This window comes from Natrix helvetica, assembly GCF_964273705.1.
Source record: "Natrix helvetica genome assembly, chromosome: 3".
Classification (NCBI taxonomy): Eukaryota; Metazoa; Chordata; class Lepidosauria; order Squamata; family Natricidae; genus Natrix; species Natrix helvetica.
The window spans coordinates 2,050,311-2,071,884 of record NC_138549.1 but is presented as its reverse complement, the minus strand read 5'-3'; the positions used below and the strand labels follow the sequence as shown (position 1 = coordinate 2,071,884).

Below are 21,574 nucleotides of genomic sequence, written 5' to 3'. Positions count from 1 at the left end.
GTTTTCACCCTCCCCAGGCTCCAAGAAAGCCATGCTTGCATGCACAGGGCAGCAGTGCTGAGGTCAAACGCACATGCGCAGGGGGCACAGCATGGGAGGGGGCATTTAATTATGGGGTGGGCACCCAAGATGAAAAAGATTTGCCATCAGTGGCATAACCAGTAATGGAAGAACATATGCAAAGAAACAACATTTTAATTGACAACTTATTCAAGAGTGAAGAGTACAATCCATGCGGTCTTTCTCTGCGATAGCAAGGATGGATGCGGACTTGAAAAGGAAAGAGGAAAAGCAAAGGATGCAGTTTTACTGGAATACCATGCTTTCTTTTTTTAAAAGAAAAGGCCTCTCAGTTTTTGGTTTTATCTCATTTTGAATTTTCTGGAGGGCCAACCTTATCCTGGTTTCTGAACCTGCTTTTTCTGCATTAAAAGTTAGGCAATTCCTGACCAATCCATCTTCTTTCCTTCCCACTCTATAACTCTAAGCACTTACTCACCTCCAAAAAAGTGCTGAAGATATCCAAGGACACTCCTGGGCTTGTTAAAATACAATTATGCCCCCTGTCCTTAATTATTTTTTTTGCTACAGTGCTGCTCTGGTTAAGCGTGCTTCAAACCGCAAGGCGTGAAGTCGTGTTTTCAACCTGCCAATGATCCAAACACACATTTGATCTTATTAAATGATTAAACTTTCTGACCTTTGGGGAGTCCCAGTTCTGAACAAGGCCTCGTTTAGTGTGTCGTAAAAATTAACATGGCATCAACTGTAGCCTCCTCAGCTCGCCCTTCCAAGGTCTAACCGCAGGGAGTAAAGACGAAACATCAGAGCAGCAGCAAATCAAAGAGCAACCGGTTATTACGCCTTTCCTCCACATTTATGCATCACAAATTCACTTTTGCATCAATAACAAATGCCATTAGTTATGATATAAGAACAGCTAGGAAAAAAACAACACAACTGCAAAGCTAAGGCAGACAGAAAAGAGAGAAGTTTGACAAACGAAAACGAAGAACATAAATTCTTCAAAGGAGCAGCTGATCTCCTTGGGTGAGTTTACTCATCGTTGGCTTGCAACAGCTTACGTAATTCTTCTCCTTCTTCTTCCAGCTGCTGCATTTTGAAACGGCCCTGCCTTCTCTCCAGCTCTAGATTGTTAACTTGGCAATGCAGCCGTTTGAGAATGGCTTCGGATCTCTTCCTCTGCAGCTGTTAAGAGCAAGAATAAAAGGACAGCACTTAGAAAATATAGAATACTTTATTGGTCTTCATTGGTTATTATGTGATTGGACACACAAGGAATTTGTCTTTGGTGCATAAACTCTCAGAGAACATAAAAGGGGGAAAAAGAAAAAAAAGAGAGGGGAAAAATACATTCATCCAGAATCATAAGATACAGCACTTAGTGATAGTCATAGGTTACTAATAAGCAATCAAATCATACTAGGAAACAAACAGAACAATATAAATCATAAAAATACAAGCAATAAGGTTATAGTCATAAGTGGGAGGAAATAGGTTAATAGGAAGGATGAGAAGAATAATAGTAATATAGTCTTAGTAAATAGTTTGACGGTGTTGTGGGAATTAGTTGTTTAGCAGAGTGATGGCGTTCGGGGGGAAAACCTGTCCTTGTGTTTAGTTGTCTTGGTGTGCAGAGGTGAGTAAACAGTATGGGGGATTTCAACAATTTGCAGGTTGCAGCATGACAGATGGAACTTTCCAATGGAAGGTGTTAGAATAAACTCAATGGTGGCAGCGAGATTTACTGCTGAGTAAATACGTGCCAAATGGTTTGGGAAGGAATTAAAATTAGAATTAAAATGGAACTGAATCTCACATTTGAAATGTGTAATGCAATCCAGGGCACATCTACTCAGAAATAGGGAAGGGGGGGAAGGGGGGATACCAAAATACAAAATATACAGGTCATCTGTTCAGCATAAAATGGAACCCGTGGATAATAACACTCAACAGAAAATGTCTGTGTACAAGTATCTCTAAAACTAAAACACTGCATGAAAATAACACTAGATTTTATCCATCAGAATATGGAATAACAGAGTTGGAAGGGACCTTGGAGGTCTTCTAGTCCTGCTAAAGCAGGAGATCCTATACCATACCAGACAAATGGTTATCTAGCATCTTCTTAAAAACCTGCAGGGATGGAGCATTCACAACTTCTGGAGGCAATTTCTGTTCCACTGGTTATTTGTTCTCACTGTCAGGATATTTCTCCTCAGTTCTAGGTTGCTTCTCTCCTTGATTAGTTGCCACCCATTGCTTCTTGTCCTGCCCTCAGGTGCCTTGGAGAACAGTTTGACTCCCTCTTCTTTGTGGCAACCCCTGAGATATTGGAAGACTGCTATCATGTCTCCCCTAGTCCTTCTTTTCCTTAAACTAGACATACCCAGTTCCTGCAACCATTCTTCATATGTTTTAGTCTCCAGTCCCCTAATCATCTTTGTTGCTCTTCTCTGCACTCTTTCTAGAGTCTCCACATCTTTTTGGTATCCTAGTGACCAAAACCGAATTCAGCTTTTCAAGCGTGACCTTAGGATACTTCCTTTCTAGTTTTGGGTCACTGTGCTACAGAAGTACAGAAATCTGAAAAGTTCTCCCTTTACTGCCATTTATAATCCGAGTCTTCTGGTCAAAATACATTTATTATTTAGATATTATAATGATGGGTGTATGTTTTTCTTGGGTATATGCTCTCTCTTTCAATTCAAATGAATGATCAATTTAGCTATGAAAACTGTTGTAGAAATAATACCCTAAGACGAGCAGATTTAAATAATAAATTCCACCTAACATTGATTCCAATGAAAAGCCTGCTAGAGAGATTCAACTTTACCAAATTTTTCTCAATACTGAAAAATAGATGAAGAAGCCATATGGGATTAGCGATCGAGTAAATTGTATTGCGTGGAAAATGGAGGGGAGAAATTTTGATTGAAGTGCCAGATAAATAAATCTTTTGGCTTCTTTTGAAAGACTTTGCAGATCTTCACAGTTGAGACAGGTTTGAAATGGTGTCTTGGAGTACCAAGTGCAAATTTCATCACCTTAAATCAGCGGTCACCAACTGGGGGTCCGCGAGAAAATTTTGGGGGTCCACAGAAAAATTATTTGCATTTTATATATTGCACTAAATCAGGGGCCCTCAAACTACGGCCCCTGGGACGGATACGTGCAATGGACGCTTGAGTTGCTGCAGAGAGTCTCCCCCTTCGGGGTCTTTTAGTGCGGGTCGGAGGGGGGCAGAAATTCCGACTTGGGGTCTGCTTCAGCCTCCTGGTGGGGGGCTTTGGGCGAAGGCTAGAGGGAAGAGACGCTGGTGGCGAAGAGCCGGAGGGCCTCGTTCCACTGGGACTGCATCATGGCCTGGAACGGGCTGACCATCTCCGCCCGCTGAACCTCCAGGCGCCGGCACCTGACCTTGCACTCCCGCAGGTCTTCCCTCTGCTTAGAAAGCCCATGCTCCTAGTCCTCAGTGAGGTGCTTCTGCTGAGCCTCCTTCTCGGCCGGATCCAATTTGAACTGAGCTGTTTTGCCAACTCTTTCTCCTGGTGGCTGCTTAGCTCCAGCAACCGCTTCCTGTTGGGGCCCTAAGGAGCCCAGGCGGGCAGGCGCAGAGTGGCGAGTAGAGGCTGGCAAGGCGCCCCTCGACGTAAGTGACATTGAGTTGGCCACACCCACCCAGTCACATGACCACCTAGCCACACCCACCCAGCCGGTCATTAGCGGTCTGTGGGATTTAAAATTATGCATTTAGTGCTCCCTGAGGTCCGAAAGGTTGGGGACCCCTGCCTTAAATTATGTTTTCACAGTAATTTCCAAAGAATGGCAGCTGTTATATTTTCCCAGAACCTAACTTGAAAGAATTTATAATTTCATACTGGGATAAAATTAACTAGCTGCTTTTATAGTTGTGCGATAAGGACGCTGCCATCTTAGGGATGCGTTTTTAAAAATATTGTGATTCAGAAATGCATACATTTAAGAGCACTTCTTTAAAAAGATAGATGAGACTCAGTAATTGTAGAGATGAAAACCCACCTCAATTTCTTTCTGAAGTGTAGCCTGTCTGCTTTTTTCATCTCGAATGGCGTCCTCTTTTTCACTGACAGCCTCTTCCAAAACCTTTATTTCACTTTGCAAACAAGAGATTTCATCCTGCGGGAGGGATGCCAACAAGGGAACAAAGACACGGTAAAATAAATCAGATAATACTTGGGAAGAGGACATGATATGAAAGCAGAAATGTTTGTGGGGGTTGATAATTAGACGGGTTTTAATTCTTTCAGTTCATAATTGCTAACATGGAAGTTATCACCGAAAACTTATATTAGCACCAATTGGAAACTAAAGACTGTTATTCTAAGCAGAAAAGGGTCTGGTTAAACCTGGAGGAGAAAAATGAGCCAAGTAAGAAGACTGGACTCTTAAAAAGTCAAATAAAAGAGGGGTGTCAGATAAAAACACAGCCCAAGTTTATTTTCTATTGTACAGAATATACAATAGTTTCTGATGACGTTACATAGTTGAGTCATGAAATGTCTGCAAGAAAACAACCAAACTCAGAGGCCAGGAACCACAGTCCTCCTCCTCCTCCACCTCCTCCTACCACTGATGTTGTTGCCTAGTTGGGTAATGAAATGTCTGCAAGAAAACAAGCAAGCTCAGAGAGCACCAAGGAGTCTCCAGTTCTCCTCCTCCTCTCTGCAAACCCAACTCCCTTCTAGCACTGATGATGTTACCTAGTTGGGTCATGAAACATTTGCAAGAAAAGCGCCAAGCTTAGAGAGCACCAAGGACCCTGCAGTGCTCCTCCTTCTCCTCTTCCTCTTCTTCCTCCTCCACTTCCTCCTCCTGCCCACAATCCCCATTCCCTTTTAACATTGATGATGTTACCTAGTTGGGTAATGAAACGTCTGGAAGAAAACAAGCAAGCTCAGAGAGTACCAAGGACTCTGCATAAAATAACATTCCACTGAGTGTTAAGGGGGAAACGCTCATCAACAGTCAGAACAATTCACCGTGGCACCTGTGCAGAAAACTCTACAACTTTCTAAGGGAATGCGCCTTAAGAGCAGGTTCGACTTACAACCCCAACGAAATCCCAAATTTCTATTGCAAAGTAAGACTGTTGTTAAAAGAGTTTTGCCCTATTTTACGACATTTCTTGCAACAGCTGTTAACTGGACCATTGTACACAACGCACAGCGAGGGTGTTTACACATAATACTTACTTGTGTTAGGCGCTAAAAACATCACTTTGGACAACTTCTTCAAGGCCAAAGGCTCTCATTCAACACAATGGCTAAGTTAGTAACACGGTTGTTAAGTGAATCTGGCTTTGACTTGTCAGAAGGTCGCAAAATGGGACACTGGAACCGTCATAAATATGAGTCAGTTGCCAAGCGTTCTATTTTTGACCCAATGACCCTTCGTTTAGTAACCGTCTGAAGTTACAACGGCACTGGAAAACGTGATTTGTGGCCTCTTTTCCATTTATGACCTTATGATCATAAAGTGTGAAAATCTCTCATGAATCACCTATTTCAGTGCCGTTGTAACTTGGAACGGCCACTAAATGAAGAGTAGTATGTCGAAGTCCAGCCCCTCCTCAAAGAAGGAGGAAGAGGAAGAAGACTATAAGGTCCTTGGGGCTCTCTGAGCTCAGTTGTTTTCTTGCAAACATTTTATTACCCAACTAGGGAACCTCATCAGTGCTAGGAGGAAGAAGAAAAAGAAGAGTCGATTTGGTTTCGCTCAGAAACGGAAAAACAAATTGACACCAAATGAAGACGAAATAATAAGAAAGATTCTGGACTGTGCCAAGATGGAGAAGTTAACAAAAGAAATGCAGGGAAAGGAAGAGACAATATTATCTGATATGGGGAAAATGGTATAGGTGGTTAGAGGAAAGAAACAAAGATTAACAATAAGAACCTAAGAAAGATTAAGGCGCATTCGGGTTTTTTCCCGTGTAAGATTGAGAGTATCTTGGCGACGTTTCGACGAGGTTCCACTCGCCATCTTCAGGCTGGTGCCTTCGGCTTCATGCCTGAGCAACAACAACAAGGCCAGCACTCCACACACCCCCACCAATATCTATAGAGGAATGGCAGCTCTGATCGCACTTTGCTTGCACAGGCACGAAGCCGAAGTCACCAGCCTGAAGATGGCGAGTGGGACCTCGTTGAAATGTCACCAAGATACTCTCAATCTTACACGGGAAAAGACCCGAATACGCCAAAACCTGCATGTATGTGTGTGTGTGTGTGTGTGTGTGTGTATGTATGTGTATATATTTGTTTTTGTAGATTTTCACGGGTACAGGTATGCAGGTCTTGGCGTATTCGGGTCTTTCCCCGTGTAAGATTGAGAGTATCTTGGCAACGTTTCGACAAGGTCCCACTCGTCATTTTCAGGCTGGTGCCTTTGGCTTCGTGCTTGTGCGGGCAAAGCGTGATCGGAGCTGCCTTCTTTCTATAAATATTGGTGGGGGTGTGTGGAGTGCTGGCTTTGTTGCTGTAAGTGGGTTGGTTGGCTGTGTTGTAACATCTTGATTAGTTGATGGAGTTGATGTATGCAGATTAGTCGGCTGCTTTGTAACATCCTGTGTTACACAGCTAGTACCTCAGCATACCAGGTGCTTTGACATCACACACACACACACGCCAATTTGGGGAAGAAGACAAAATAACCTGAACTTGGCCAACTGTATCTTCTTCTTCTCTTTCACGAAGAGAAGCCACCAGTTCTTCCTTCTTCTCCATCAGCTGCTGGACGGTGGACCTTTTTCTCACCAGCCTCACCATGAAAGGCAGTTTGCTTTCTGCTTCCTCGAACCGGTTTCGGTGGGTAGCCATTTTCTCATAGTAAGCCCGGTTCCCTAAAATCTTCGTTTCCAACTCTTCCTGTAGAACTTCGACCTCCTGGGTCAACTTCACGTTCTCGCCGTGCGAGGCTGCGATCTGAGCCTCCAGATCTTGGAGGAGGCCTCTGGTGGTGGCGAGGTCTTCCTCGGAGAAGTACGTTTGTCTTTCGACGGCCTTCCTTTCGGCTACCACAGAGTTCCTCTGGGTCTCAAGATCCCGAAGCTGAGCCTACGGAGAGAAAAACATGGCGGGATGAAACCAGTGAATACCTAAAAAGAGTCAAAAGGTGAGGTCAACATCTCCAACACACCTTCCTCCTCCGTTTTTTTGCCCACAACAACAACAACTGTGAGGTGGTTAGACTTGAGAGAGAGGGATTGGCCCAATGCCACTCAGCTGGCTTTCATGTCTGTGGCGGGACTAGAACTCCCAGTCTCCTGGCGATTTTGGGCAAAGTCACCCAGCTGGTTATATTGTCCATGGCAAGACTACAACTCCCAGTCTTCTGGTGATTGGCCCAAAGTTACCCAGCCAGATTTTGTGCCTAAGGCGGGACTAGAACTTCCAGTCTCCTGGTGATTTTGTCCAAAGTCACCTAGCCAGCTTTCATGGCTAAAGCAGGACTAGAACTCACCATCTCCTGCTGATTGGCCCAAAGTTACCCAACCAGCTTTCATACCCTTAGGCAGGACTAGAACTCACCGTCACCTAATTCTAGCCTGCTGCCTTAACCGTTAACCAAACTGGCTCCTGGCCCTCTTTTTAAATTCCTTTAAATGTAATTTAATTACATTTAAAGGAATTAAATGTAATTTATATGTAGCTGGTGTATTTTTTTTTATTCTTTTTAATTCTTTCGACCCATTCTTCAGTATGCTGGCCTTTGACCATAATAAAGGGTCAATTGATCTCAATAGCAGCCTAGATTCTGCTCCTTAATTCTGTTTGCTGCAGTCCAAGAAAATGCTTGGTTTTTTATTCCCTCCTGACATTTCCATTGAGGCAAAGAGGTTGCAAGCATTGAATGCAGATTTATTCTCTTGACTAGAAAGTTCCCTGCTTCGGTCCTCCTTTCCCCAAACCAAACTAGACGCAGGTGGTCAGTCCCGCTCTTTCTCTGCCGGACCATCGAGCATTTCTGAAATATTACCTGCATTTGTGCCAGCACATCCTGGCTCTTTTGTATTTCAGAAGCCTGAGTATTCTGTTGCTCTGCTACCCGTTTCACCATTTCAGCAATTCCTAACGAATCCGAGTCAGCCATGCCTAGAAAACACAGGGGGGGCAGGGGGGGAGAAAAAGAAGAAGAAAGAGGAGGAGGAGGAGGAGGAGGAGTTAGTAATTAATGTGATTCTCACACCACTATCTGTTCTGCCTTGCTCCTAATTCTCAAAAGTAATTTGAAGACTTCCTGTGTCCATCTTCAATGACAGGGGATCCTTAATGCTGAGATTACTGCAAATGAGCCAATCTACATTCACTCTAAACAGAGATTTTTTAAAATTAAAAAAAAGCATTTAAGCAGTGTTCCATTCCTATTTTAGTTTTATGTTTCATGCAATATGCTGACTCTGTAAACCGCTTGGAGAGGGCTGTAAAACACTGTGAAGCAGTATATTAGTCTAAGCGCTATTGCTATTTCTGCAATGTTCTCTCAAAAAACTAAAAGTTATACAGCAGTTCTTCTGAAACTAAAATAGATTAGCCAAAATTGGATAAATGATTCCCCACCACCACCATTTTGGGCAACAACATAGAAACTCATTACTTATCATAACAGGGACATTTAAATTGACTTAAAGATTGCCACGTGGCTGAAAATATATTTGAAAATCTCCAAAGGGATTGCTAGCAATAAAGCTAGCAATGGTAATTTGTTGACGTGAGATAAAGATCAATCAATAATCAATGTTATCATACTCTAGGATAATAAAGTAGCGTTCCTGGAATCCTTGCACAATTTTAAACTAAAACTAAAGCTAAAATCAATGAATAATCAAAAGTCTAGCAAAAGAGATACAACAAAATTTGACATGGATCATATCCGTCTGTACCATGTTGGTTGGTTCCAATTTTTTCTCTCCAAATTGGAGAAATCACCAAAATTCCATGTTCCAAGGTAGAAGAACAATGTAGAAGATTCACTCTGCATGTTATCTTTCTGCTTAGTTTTTTTTTTGTCAAATTTTTTATTTGTTTTGTTTATATAACATGTAAAAATTCCATTTCAAACAGTGTGTTCCCTGGGTATAATTATTTTTAGGAAATCATAATCAAAATGTTTATAATAGTATTCATCACAATGATATTAATTCTATAATATTTACTTGTCTACTTTAACAAATCTCCTTTATAACATTAGTCCTTTTTGTATCCCCATATTTCTAACTTCTGTTTTTATTATCTAACCATTGGTAAAGTAAGTCCCATGTCAACAAATATCCTTCTTTTTCCTTAATTGTAAGCGTTAATCTGTGTATTCCTGCACATTCTAATCCTTATATATATATTCCTTTTGCCATACTTTTCCAGTAGGATGCCTGACAGAAATATTTCTGGTTTCAAATCTATGTGCTGCTTTATCATTTTTTTCCAACCAAGAATATATTAGAATATTATTATTTTTTTCATTTTGGGCATGTCCACCACATATGATAATACGAATCAGTCATCTGATTACACTTCCCACATTTAGTGAACCTTTTCTTTAAATATTCTCACCAACAAATATCTTGTGGGTGAGAAATGCCATCTATAATTTTGTGCTTAGTTTCTAAGTTTGCCTAAAATGGTTTTTTCTTTCTTTCTTTCTTTTTACATTATGTATCCGAACAATATCGGCCATTTTCTCTTATTCTTAAATTGCATAAAATGGCTTTTTAAAGACCCTTCAAAATCTTACAGATAACGTTGTTATAGTATTATTCCTCTGCAGTGCTTAAAAATTTTCATACAGGAATATGTTAACTATGGAATTTAGCATATAATTCTGCATCCGTTCTCCTCTGCCTTTTTATATTTTATGCAGCCTTTAAAGCTATCTCTCCTTTTTCATTTTTAATCGCAATTCTCTTCGGTTCTTTTCTCCAGAAATTTTGCTTTGCTGAGAGAGAGAGAGAGACTGACTAAGCATTTTGTTCAATTTTCTGCCATGATTTACATTATGTTGCTCCCATTTAAAATGAATTCCATCATTCACTCATTCACGCTGTAATATATTTTTTTCTTTTAAATCTAAAAAACAAGCTAAACAATGTAAAATGTTAAACATCATGCTCGCGTGCACGATTGCATACTATTTGCATAAGTACAACTTTTGGGAAAGCTACAGATCCTCAAATCCTGGAGGAAAAAAATTACATTTCTTGGGGAATCAATAGAAATTCTTCAGCACTGAGCTTTCGGAATTGATTTACATCTATTTTTCTGTCTTTTAGAAACTGCAGTTCCGATAACAGAAGGCGGTAAATTTGCAAATTCTTCCTTGTATTATATTCAAAATACTTGATTCTAATTCAGCGACAGCAGCTGGCAAGGCCTCCCTGTGCTGGAAAACTTAGTATTAGTCATGATATGTAATATATATATCTGGAGTTCCAGATTTTTAAAGCAGTTCTTGAGATGCACAAAGTATCACCGAATCACGGCCTTGGAGAAAAATGAGAAAGCAGTCCCTCCAGAGATAGAAAAAGGCTTTTTAAAAAGGAAATTTTACACCAACCGAGTTAACTTCAGTTCAATCCGTCCAGCTAGCATGCAAGGCCAAAGCAATAAAATTGCTGTTTCCACAGTTAATCTGGTTTTGTTTTTCTGCAGGATTACTGTGTATTTTTCCTTAATCGCTAAAATGGAGGGGTGAAAATGGTGAAGGACCGAATTTATGTACAGAGAGCAGGTGGAAATATGGAGACTTCACATTATGGTAAGGAAAATGCTGTTTTAAAACTCAAATTTTGAGTTTTATATTTCTTAGCTCCTCTTTTAAATGAGGCAATTAAAAACCTATGCGCTTGCGTTCCCCCTGTGGAAACAACTCTTTTCACATTATTTATTATTATGAAAGGTCTAATACCCACCTAAGAAAGCAGAAAAGACTCCACGGTTTTCTTCCTTCTCCTCCTCTTCCTCTCTGCAAACCCCACTTTCTTTTTAGTCCTGATGATGTTCCCTAGTTGGGTCATGAAACGTCTGCAAGAAAACAACGCAACTCAGAGCGCACCAAGGATTTCAGTCTTCCTCCTCCGCCTCCTCTTCTTCCTCCCCACAATCTCCACTCCCTTCTAGCACTGTTGACGTTCCTTAGTTGGATCATGAAACGTCTGGAAGAAAACAAGCAAGCTCAGAGAGCACCAAGGAGCCCACAGTCTTCCTCCTCCTTCCTCCACAAACACCACTCCCTTCTAGCACTGATGATGTTCCCCAGTTGGGTCATGAAACGTCTGCAAGGAAACCCCTGAAGCTCAGAGAGCATCAAGGACTCCACACTTCAAACAGACTCACTCTTAATAGCCCCCACCTTTGTCAAGGGACCATTAAAAATCCTGAGCTAGTCTACTCTACATAACAAAGGTAGGATTACCCTTCTACAGAAACTCACTACATGGCATCTGGGAACTCAACCAAGATTGGGACTCAAAAGACACACAAAACTTATAAAGTTAGCTAAGACCCCCCCTCCCCCCCTGGGAGTCTGACAACCAATCAGAATACATTTCTTACACAGGAACAGGAAACATAGAGGTGGGGGCCGAACAGAGAGTATAAAAACCCCAGGAACTCTCAACAAGCCCCCTTTCCCCCCCTCTTTTTCTTCTCCACCCAACATTTGGAAGCATCTGATGATCCCCCTTTTCTGTTCAGGAGCTCAAGCCACGTAGTTCCTGTCCACCATTAAACCATCTTTCCAAGCAGCCTCCCTGTCTCCAGAGCCTTTTCCCCCACTTGGAACTGAGCCCAGAAGGACATTTTTCTTCCAACACACCTCCAAATATGAATTTTTGATCTTCTCAGCCTCCCCTGCAAAGCACCAAAGCGCTTGCTAAATTATTTAAACCTCTCGGAAACCTTGAAAGGAAAACCCTGAAGCCCGTTCAAAAGACAGATTTGTCAGTTTCACTTCAGACTTCAAGGAGTCTGAACTTAAGTCCAAAGCACCAAAGTGCATCGTATTCGTTCGCTTCCAGCCCCTCCGTGGCAAAAGCTATAGGCAGTCCTTGACTTATGACCACAAGGGAGCCCAGAGTTTTGGTTGCTAAGTGACTTGCCGCATTTCACAAGCTTATTCGCCACCGTTGTTAAGTGGATCCTGCAGCCGTAAAGCTGCTAACATGGTTGTTAAGTGAATCGGGCTTCCCCATGGAATTGGCTCGTCAGACGGTCATGAAAGGGGGATCACGTGACCCCAGGGAAGCTGCAACCGTCATAAGTACATGCCAGTTGCCAAGTGGTTGAATTTGGATCCTGTGACTGCGGGAAAGACGCAACAGTACTTCCCACAAAGAAGAGGGAATCAACCTCTTCTCCAAAGCACCAGAAGGCAGAGCAAAACATAACAGATGGAAACTAATCAAGGAGAGAAGCAACCTAGAACTGAGGAGAAATTTCCTGACAGTGAGAACAATTAACCAGTGGAACAACTTGCCTCCAGAAGCTGTGAATGCTGAAACACTGGAAGTTTTTAAGAAGAGACTGGATAACCAAGTGGTGTAGCTTTTCCTGCCTAAACATGGGGTTGGATTAGAAGACCTCCAAGGTCCTTTCCAATTCTGTTATTCTGTTGTATTCTACTCTGCTCTACTCTCTTCTATTCTATTCTATTCTATTCTATTCTACTCCTACTCTCTTCTATTCCCTTCTACTCTTCTCTTCTTTTCTATTCATTTTATATATTCTATTCTAGTCCTCTTCTCTTCTACTTTCTTCTCTTCTCTTCTACTCCCTTCTACTCTCTTCTCTTCTTTTCTATTCATTTTATATATTCTATTCTAGTCCTCTTCTCTACTACTTTCTTCTCTTCTCTTCTATTCCCTTCTACTCTCTTCTCTTCTACTTATTTTCTATATTCTATTCTTTTTTTTCTTTTTTTTAATTAAAAGAGTTTTATACAAACAAATTTTTCCCCTTTTCACCCCCCCCCCCACCATACAATATAAATCTCATACAGATGCTATGCCCCCCCAACCCCCCCAAGAATTTTCTCATTCAAATATTATACTATACACTTCTATATTCTATTCTATTCTATTCTATTCTCCTCCTCTTCTATTCTATTCTATTCTTCTCCTCTTCTCTTCTGGTGTGAAAGCTGCCAGAAGTCACTTTTTTCAGTGTCATTGTAAGTTCGAACGATCACTAAACAAGCGGTTGTAAATTGAGGGCGTATTCTTGCATTGAAAGGCAAGGATGATGTAAGATTTCCTGCAAAGCTGTGAGGCCATCGTTTGCCAAAGTTAGCTTGAAGTCATGATGCTGAAGTCACTTTCTAGTAAACAAGGTTCTACTAACCTACATTTACCTCTCATTTACTCTGCCCTCAAACTAATTAAGATTACCCGGTGAGACTTTCTTTCCAGGAAGGGAGCTCTGCAGAACTCCACGAGACTTTGTCCAAGTAAACATGTTTTCTCGTCAAACTCTCGGCCATTGTCGTTTATTTCTGGTGCAGCAGAGGCTGTAAAATCTGTTCCTTATCTCCAAGACCAATTAAAATCCAGGACTCGGATTTAAGGAGATTTCCCTTTTGAGTATAATGATGATTTTTGGTAGATCTTGAGACTTATTAAGCCTACTTAATGCTCTGAGAATCTGCCCCAAGAGAAAAAAAGATTACAATATTTGCTAAGTGAGGCTAAAACGTGTGAAGAACAGTTGCAGGAACTGGGTGTGTCTAGTTTAATAGAAAGAAGGACTAGGAGAGACATGGTAGCAGTCTTCCAATATCTCAGGGGCTGCCACAAAGAAGAGGGAGTCAAACTATTCTCCAAGGCACCTGAGGGCAGGACAAGAAGCAATGGGTGGAAACTAATCAAGGAGAGAAGCAACCTGGAATCAGGGTCAACTTGGGAGTAAAGCCACAGGTGGCTGATGAATGGCCCCTCCCATAGGAAATAAAAGAGGAGCGAAAGGGGAGGGGGCTTTTGCAGGAAACCATTCATTCGTTCAGGTCATTAGATTTGTTTCAGGAGTGTGAAGATCTGTCCGTGAACCTCAGAGACTCTTTCCTTGCACAGCACCTCATTTGGAAAATATTCACATGGCAGCTTTCCAAGATAAATAAGGTTTTTAATCTGTTGTCCTGGGATAGCTCCTGGCTCACAGCAGGAGCTCCAACCAGTTTCCAAACCCAAACCACCCACCTGATGAAGATTTTCCCAGGAGACCTAAGAGTATCATGGTTCCTCTATTGCACTATTTCTCAACTTTGGCAACAGCCTCTTAGGCTGGGAGTAAATTAGTGTGTGGGGCATTTTATTTTGTTATTATTTTCTGTCCATCAGCAGAAAGAGTCTCCAAAAGTGGGAGAGAAAAAGACAAAAAATATATAACTGAGGCTATAGAGACAAAACCTGACCGGATAGATCTACTGTTCCTGATTAATTGGGATGAATTTTCTTGCTGGGTAAATGATGATGAATGTTTGAGCTCCCACTGTATGGTGTTTGCTTCCACTTCACTAATTCCTTTCCTTTATTTATTGCCAAGTGTATTTTTCAAGTGGTTCCAAGCAATGATTTGGAAATACCTGAAGCAGAAGGAATTTTCATTGGCAAAGAGTGGCACTCGGCATGCAAGACAGTCCTCGATTTGTGGCCACAATTGAGCTCAAAATTACTGTTGCTAAGCAAGACAGTTGAAATGTTCGGTGGGCGTGTCAGGGGAAGGAGAGTGCAAAATCCCCATTCCCACCCCACTCCTGGGGGCAGCCAGAGATGGTATTTGCTGGTTGGAAACCCGGGAATTGGACTAGAAGACCTCCAATGTCCCTTCCAGCTCTATTCTATTCTATTCTATTCTTTCTCATTCCATTCCATTCCCTGCCTGCCTGCCTGCCTGCCTATTATCTATCTATCATCTATCTATCTATCTATCTATCTATCTATCTATCTATCTATCTATCTATCTATCTATCTATCTATCTATCATCTATCATCTATCTATCTATCTATCTATCTATCTATCATTTATCTATCTATCTATCTATCTATCTATCTATCTATCTATCTATCTATCTATCTATCTATCATCTATCACCTATCTATTTTGAAAAGGGGCCACACTGCGGGGCTGTTGCAAACGCACGCTTCCTCCCACCCCTCTTCCCTGCGGAGTGCCCCCCCTCAGCTTCTGCCAAGGCCAGGATCTTCAACCCCTCCCCCCTCGCCAAAGCTTTCCTCGTGGTCCCCTTTCCTTTGCACCGAGACCGGAGGCCGTCTCCCCCTTCCAGCCCCAGGCGCCTCTGAGCGCCTCCAGCTGGCTTTTGTGTCCTTGTGTATACTGTTGTGTTGTGGCACCTGCCCGCCCATCCCCGCCAGACCGTCGTCTCGCGCCGGGCGGGGGAATCCCGCCTTGACTCAAGGTGGGAATTCCCCCGGGCGGGTGACGTCAGCGCCTTCGTGCCACGCTCGCCTCTTAAGGGGGAAGCGCTGCGGAGCTGCACGGAAGCGGCCGGCCGAGAGTTTGCAAAGTCCCACGGGGGGTTGCAGCGCCTTTCTCCGCCGTAAGTGGCTCCGGGGCATCTGGGCAACCTCCGGGTCTTGGGGAGGGGGTCGCTGGCTGAGTCCTGGGCTCCGGGAGAGGAGAGAAAGCCGTTTCTTCCTGACCCTGGTTTTGCCAGCGAGACCCCGATCTGTCCTGCATGTGGAGGGAGGAGAAAGTTTGCAGCTGGGGGTTGAAAGGAAGAAAAACCTGCTGGTTTTCTTGCGAACGTTTCATGACCCAACTAGGGAACAGCATCAGTGTTAGAAGGGAGTAGGGTTTGCAGAGAGGAAGAGGAAAACTGTGGGCTCCTTGGTGCTCTCTGTGCTGGGCTGTTTTCTTGCAGTAATTTCATGACCCAACTAGGTAACATCATCAGTGCCAGAAGGGAGTAGGGTTTGCAGAGAGGAGGAGGAAGAGAAAAGGAGGAGGAGGAAGACTGTGGGCGCCTTGATGTTATCTGAGCCTGGTGGTTTTCTTGCAGACATTTCATGACCCAACTAGGGAACGTCATCAGTGCCAGAAGGGAGTAGGGTTTGCAGGGAGGAGGAGGAAGAGGAGATCTGTGAGGTCCTTGGTGCTCTCTGTGCTTGGCTGTTTTCTTGCAGACATTTCATGACCCAACTAGGTAACATCATCAGTGCAGAACAGTGCAAGAAAACAACCAAGTTCAGAGAGCAGCAAGGACCCTGGGGGGGGGGGGGGGTGTCTTGAATGGCATGCAACTTTGGATTGAGTTGCAAAAGCGAGCTTTTAAGGAGGAAGTTGATAAAGGCAGAAACTTGGATGGCTCAGCCTTTCACGAGATCTGCAACAATCACTTCTCAGTTTCTTAGCTAGACAGTTTTTTTATTATGCAAAACAATTGCTCTGAGTTCAGCTGAGAGAGAGAGAACAGATACACATACACACAGCTGGCATAAAACTTTTCTTCTTCTCCAATAAAGGTCAATGGGTTAAGCTGGCCCTTGACCAACCTAAAGAGTCAATCAATGCCTTGCGCTTCTGATGCATTAGAGATCACAGTTCACATCATCCCCACCAGGATAACCAGCTAATGGTTATGTTGTGGGGGTGATGTGTCATCATTTAATAAATCCAAGTTGCATTCTTTCTCAAAAGTCTGGAATCAAAGCAGAAGTGACCAGTTCAGTCACCTGCCATATTTCGGTGCACGCATTTTTATCTAACTTTCGCTTCTTATCAAACAAGGTTTGCATATTACGCATTGCAAACTCGAGGCACGCATGCAGGAATACATATGAGTCACTGGCTGTTGTCTCTGGTGCTTCCTCAAAATAGTTGTGGGTCTAGTGTAGCACCTTGGAGTCAAGAGTCACTTCTTCATGGAGTGCTTCTGTGTGGTTTCTACCAACAGTGTGTAAATGAGCTTGAATTTCGGGGTTTGAATTTGGCATGAAGAGATGTTTATTTTTTGCATTCAGAAGTAATGGGTGGAGGATAATTAAACAGAGATCCAAACCTAGAACTAAGGAGGAATTTCCTGACAGTGAGAACAATTAACCAGTGGAACAGCTTGCCACCAGAAGTTGTAGGTGCTCCAACACTGGAGGTTTTAAAGAAGATGTTGGATAGCCATTTGTCTGAAGTGGTGTAGGGTTTCCTGCCTAGGCAGGGGGTTGGACTAGAAGACCTCCAAGGTCCCTTCTGACCGTATTATTCTATGCTCTATATTGGTAAGGCAGGAAAAACACTCCATTCAACTGTGAACTATTCTGAGCAATTTAAGGTTTATGACTATTGTTTGTTTATGCTTCTCTGCTCTGATCACCACTGCTCTCTTGAACTACTATAGCACTTGTCTACGTTCTAGCCAAATGACAAATTCAGCTCTTCACAATTTTATTTTTCTCTCACTTTCTCTCTCCAAAGGTTGGAGCTTCCTGAAATATACAACCGCTCATATCTCGGTGCAGTGATCATTGGGAGAGGAGAAGAGAAGAGAAGAGGAGAGGAGAAGAGAAGAGAAGACAAGGAGGAGAAAAGAGAAGAGAAAGAGAGGAAGGAAGGAAGGAAGAAAAAAGAAGGAAGAAAAGAAGGCCTGAAAAAAGAAATCTGAAAAAGGAACGTAGGAATTTAAAAAAATAATAACAATTTTATAACTTCAAGCTGCTTTCCATAGGAAAATCCTAGAGCTAAACCAAGAAAATAAATAATTACAACTCAGGGGCAGCTTTCTAAAATAAAAGGCTGTCCTTTATTTTTTAAAAAAAGGGGGAGGGAGATGATGGATGGTCACTCTGCCTCTCGGCCACCAATTCCAGCCCTCTTGATTGATCTGTGGCACTTAGGGCCGGAGGCTTCCAATCCAAAGTTGGCGTGTTGCTTAGCCGGGATATCCGACACCATGCGCAGGAAAGACCTCCAAGGGACCATGCTGGGTTTTTTCATCTGCTGCCAGACCCCTGACCACCAAAGGAAGGGCCAAGAGCAGATTGAGGCAGCCTTGAAAGGTTTACATTGCTGTGAGGTGGTGGGTGCCGAAACCTTCGCTGCAGCCTTGTACGCCGTGAAGCAGAAGCTGGACGAAAACGGCGTGGAAAAAATCACCCTCCTGTTGTCCTGGCAGAGAAAATCCTTGGTGAGGACGTACATGGAGCAACTCTTCACCAAACTTTACCAGTATGAGTTGGTAGAGCTGCCAATGGGCTCCAAAGAGCGGCTCTTGAAGAAATCCTTGGAATCGGGGAGCAAAGCAGGACTGCGCGTGGATCCCGAGATGGAAAGGATCCAGGAGGAAATAAGCCAGTTTTTGGGAAGTCTTCCCAGCCTAAAAGGAGATCTCACCATCCTCAAATCTTCATTGATCCCAGGTAACATGGGAAATATTCATTCATTTTGTATCCTGCCTTCATTATTTTTACAAATAACTCAAGATGGTGAACATAGCATGCATTTTTGACAGTTTATTTATTTTATTTATTTATTTGTCAACAAGGAAACGGGTATGAAAACACATGAAAAAAATGGCACAAATAAGCGGATATAAATAAGGGAAATGTAGCCATAAGCACATAAAAGGAGTCCATTTCAATGGGGACAGTAGGACAGGGATGGTAGGATTGCTGGTGGGCTTATGCAGGCCCCCTTTATGGACCTCTTAAGAAATGCATAAGGTCCACGGTAGACACGGTAAAAGGTACAGGGGGGGGGTTAGAGGAACTAACAACAGTTAACAACTAACAACAACAGTTGCAGTGACTTGGGGTCATACGATCTCCTTTTGCAAACTTCGGACAAGTAAAGTCCATGGTTGAAGTCCGATTCACTTAACAACCGTGTGTCTAACTGAACTGCGGTAAATTACTTAACAACTATAAATGGGGCAAAATTCACTTAACAGCTATTTTGCTTAGCAACAGGAATTTTGACCTCAATTGCATTCATAAGTCAAGGATCTGTCTGTTAACTTTTAGCAGGTATTTTTAACGGCTTGTAATATAGGAACAAACAAAAAGAAACATAGGAACCAAATAAGAAAAAAACAGGCCCATGAGCCCAAATGAACAGAGGTGAAAAGAAAAAAAAGAACGTAAGAAAAGAAAAATAAATGTTGAAAAAGATGTACACAAAAGCAAAAAAATCCCATTGTTAACCATCCAGCTAATCCCTTCTAACTCTAAGAGATATTGATCAGATTTTCCATAGCATTGATAACAAGTAAACATGTTTGTTTGTAGAAAGCGAACACCTGACTTTATCGTTTCAAATCAGATACTTTCAGTAAACTTTTTACTATAGCTATAAAGTAAGTCCAAATCTTCATACTTCAGTAAATCCAGATTGAGTTCTCTGTAAGGATATTTTTTTTTAAATGCACCTTAAAATGTAAGAAAACGTATGCTTATGCCCTGAGTATAACTGGATTTTTTTCCCCCCTTTTGTGTTTTAAAACATTTTTTTTAGAACATGTTTTCCTGCATGGATTCACAACGAGAACCGGAGGAATCTCCTATGTCCCAACGCTGAGCTCTTTAAATCTCTTCAGCAGTTCTAAGCGGCGAGACCCACCAGCTGTGGTTAAGGAAAACCTTCGAAGATTATCCCACCCAGCTGGATTCAACCCAGATATGTATCACACCATCAAGGTGAGATCCAGAGGGAGAAAGCTTCCTACGTTAAACTGTGGGGTACTTGGTGCTCCCTCTGCTTGATAATTTTCTTGCAGACGTTTCATGACCCAACTAGGTAATGTCATCAGTGCTGGAGGGGAAGGGTTTGCAGAGAAGGGTGAGAGTACAACTAGGGGGCCTTGGTCCTCTCTGAGCTTGGTGGTTTTCTTGCAGGCATTTCATGACCCAACTAGGGAACATCTTCAGTGCTAAAAAGGAAGGGGGTTTGCAAAGAGGAGGGGGGAGGATGACTGGGGGGTCCTTGGTGCTCTCTGAGCTTGGTGGGTTTCTTGCAGACGTTTCATGACCCAACTATTTAATATCATCAGTGCTAAAAAGGAGTGGGGTGTCTGGAGAAAAGGAGATCTGTGGGGTCCTTTATAGTTTTCTTGCAGGCATTTCATGACCCAGCTAGGGAACATCTTCAGTGCTAGAAAGAACTGTATATAAACAGAGGGTAAATCCCGCTCCCTTCTAGCACTGATGATGTTCCCTTGTTGGGTCATGAAACGTCTACAAGAAACCCACCAAGCTGAGACAGCACCAAGGAGCCCACAATTCCTCTCAACTGGCCCACTAGAAAATGGGATTATTTCCCTGGGATTATTGTTTTTGAGAGTCCTAAGGGGAATATTTGGAACCAAAGAAGGGAATCCAGTCTTTCAGAGGCCCCACTTATTGGGTCTGTCAACAGGTCAACCACGCCAGTGGCGTCTGGGTGATGGGGAAACCCCAGCCGGAGAGCTACGATGGGATCGTAACTAATGAAAGAGGCATCACCGTCGCCGCTCCCGGCGCAGACTGCATTCCTGTTCTCTTTGCTGACCCGGTCAAGAAAGTTTGTGGAGCTGCCCATTCAGGTAACCGAACACCTGTTGTTCTGACCCGGCCCCCAAAGACGACAAACTCTCTGTAGTTAAACAAACGTTCCCTTTATGAGGAGCAGAATCTCTGTCTGTCTGTCTCTGTCTCTCTCTGTCTCCCCCACATCTATTCATCTCCACCCCCTGCCTTTGATCTCCAGAGCTCGGGTGGGGCTTCGCTAGCAGCAGTGGCTCTTCCGTCCCAAGGACCGGCCCATAGATTTCCACTGCTCTCCTCTCCTCTGCCACATCTATTCATCTCCACCCCCTGCCTTTGATCCCCAGAGCTAGGGAGGGGGGCTTCACTAGCAGCGGTGTCTCTTCCGTCCCAAGGACCGGCCCATAGATTTCCACTGCTCTCCTCTCCTCTGCCACATCTATTCATCTCCACCCCCTGCCTTTGATCCCCAGAGTTAGGGTGGGGCTTCGCTAGCAACGGTGGCTCTTCCTTCCCAAGGACCGGCCCATAGATTTCCACTGCTCTCCTCTCCTCTGCCTTCTGTGCATCCTCCCATCAGGCACTGGACCCAGCTGTTTCTCCTCTTCCTCATCAGCCACCTCCAGACCTGGGGGCTCTTGACTCTCCATCTGAGGACTGACAGACGGCCCACTTCTCTCTCTTTCTCTGACAGCTCCATTCCCTCTTCCCCCTCGGAGCTCTCAGGTTGCCTTGATGCTGATCCTAACAAGTATACAGGCAGTCCTCATGTTACGACCACAATGGAGGCCGGAATGGTGGTTGTTAAACGAAACATGTGTGAAGTGGGTTTGCCCCGTTTTGTGACTTTTCTTGCCACCGTTGTTCAGCGAATCATTGCATTTCTGAAATTCGCTTAACACGGTTGTTAAGTGAAACCAGATTCCCCATCGACCTTGCCAGACCAAAGGGCGCAAAAGGGGGTCACGTGACTCCAGCACTGTGCAACCGTCGTAAATATGAGTCAGCTGCCAAGTGTCTGAATTTTAGTCAGGTGACCCTGACGATGCTGCAATG

At 43.2% G+C, this 21,574-nt stretch overlaps 3 protein-coding genes across 4 annotated transcripts in view; 1 reads left to right on the top strand and 2 right to left on the bottom strand.

The window, feature by feature from the left end:
• The window catches only part of EPSTI1 (epithelial stromal interaction 1), a 577,346-nt gene that overhangs the window by 471,080 nt on the left and 84,692 nt on the right, over positions 1 to 21,574 (bottom strand). The window lies entirely within an intron of this gene.
• The window catches only part of LACC1 (laccase domain containing 1), a 384,759-nt gene that overhangs the window by 355,462 nt on the left and 7,723 nt on the right, over positions 1 to 21,574 (top strand). Inside the window, exons 1-4 of one of the 2 annotated variants that reach the window (XM_081947921.1) lie at positions 15,509 to 15,606; positions 17,478 to 18,418; positions 19,512 to 19,693; positions 20,412 to 20,577. In XM_081947921.1, coding sequence (XP_081804047.1) covers positions 17,830 to 18,418; positions 19,512 to 19,693; positions 20,412 to 20,577 — 937 coding nt within the window. In that variant the 5' untranslated portion in view covers positions 15,509 to 15,606; positions 17,478 to 17,829. Of the gene's footprint in view, positions 1 to 15,508; positions 15,607 to 17,477; positions 18,419 to 19,511; positions 19,694 to 20,411; positions 20,578 to 21,574 lie in introns of those variants that run through there. The other variant, XM_081947922.1, reaches the window with a different exon arrangement.
• On the bottom strand, positions 107 to 8,174 carry CCDC122 (coiled-coil domain containing 122). Its single transcript, XM_081947942.1, has 4 exons — positions 8,041 to 8,174; positions 6,717 to 7,118; positions 4,063 to 4,179; positions 107 to 1,209 (listed from the first exon to the last, which is right to left on the bottom strand). Exons 1-4 carry the CDS (start codon positions 8,152 to 8,154, stop codon positions 1,057 to 1,059), a joined length of 786 nt encoding a protein of 261 aa, XP_081804068.1. The 5' UTR covers positions 8,155 to 8,174; the 3' UTR covers positions 107 to 1,056.